This window comes from Monoraphidium neglectum (genome assembly GCF_000611645.1).
Source record: "Monoraphidium neglectum strain SAG 48.87 unplaced genomic scaffold scaffold04580, whole genome shotgun sequence".
Taxonomy (NCBI): domain Eukaryota; kingdom Viridiplantae; phylum Chlorophyta; class Chlorophyceae; order Sphaeropleales; family Selenastraceae; genus Monoraphidium; species Monoraphidium neglectum.
Window position 1 is genome coordinate 938 of NW_014009049.1, and position 822 is coordinate 1,759.

Genomic DNA, 822 nt, shown 5'->3' on the forward strand with positions numbered 1-822 from the left:
GGGGGGGGGGGGGCGGGTACGTGCACGCGTGCGTGGGAGCGTGTGTGTGCGCGCGTGATTTTGTGTTTGCAGTTGTAGTGCGTGAGAGTGCATCGTCTGATTGAGATGTGTTGAGTGTCGTGAGTGAGCGTGAGCGGGACGGAGGAAGAGGGTTGCAGGCTGTGGGCATGCGTTGGAAGGGCGGGGCAGCCGGAGAAGGGTGTGGGGTGTCGGCCAGGCTAGTGGGACAGGCGCCGCGTGTGAAACTACACGGTGTTGCTCCGTTCATCCCCCTCCATCCCTCTCACACACAGTCTTACAGCACCCTGTCACACTCACACCCCCTCACACATACAATTATTCACACGCACACACACACATACCCTCTGCCTTGTCCCCCCAGGGCCGCGAGATGGGGCGCATAGCGCGCGACAGGGGGGAGAGGGAGGCGGCGGAGGCGGAGGTGCGGGAGAGGGAGCGGCTGAAGAATATGACAGAGGAGGAGCGCGCTGCCTGGGAGAGGGCAAACCCCAAGGTGGGCGCGCATGCGCGCGCGCGTGTGTGCATGCGTGTGTGTGTGTGTGATGTGGGGTTGGGGGTGGCAGGGGGCTGCTGGCGGGACTGCATTACGAGGGTTCGTGAGGGTCTTTCAGGGGCTCACCGCAGGGGCTTGGACGCACCTCTGCTTGCACTGAGCCGCGCTCCTGCTCCGCCCCTTCGCTGCCCCTCTCCTTCCCCTCCTCCCTCACTCATCCACTCACTCACCGCCCTGCGTCGCCCTGCGTCACCACCCCTCCTCACCATGCCCTCCCTTCCCCATCGACGCCCCCCCCTGCTACCGCG

General features: G+C 65.3%; 1 protein-coding gene across 1 annotated transcript in view; it reads left to right on the top strand.

The window, feature by feature from the left end:
- The window catches only part of MNEG_14558 (microfibrillar-associated protein 1), a gene marked incomplete at both ends in the record, with an annotated part of 3,581 nt that overhangs the window by 926 nt on the left and 1,833 nt on the right, over window positions 1–822 (top strand). The window contains one exon of the mRNA XM_014036970.1: window positions 383–514. Coding sequence (XP_013892424.1) covers window positions 383–514 — 132 coding nt within the window. The remainder of the gene's footprint in view (window positions 1–382; window positions 515–822) is intronic.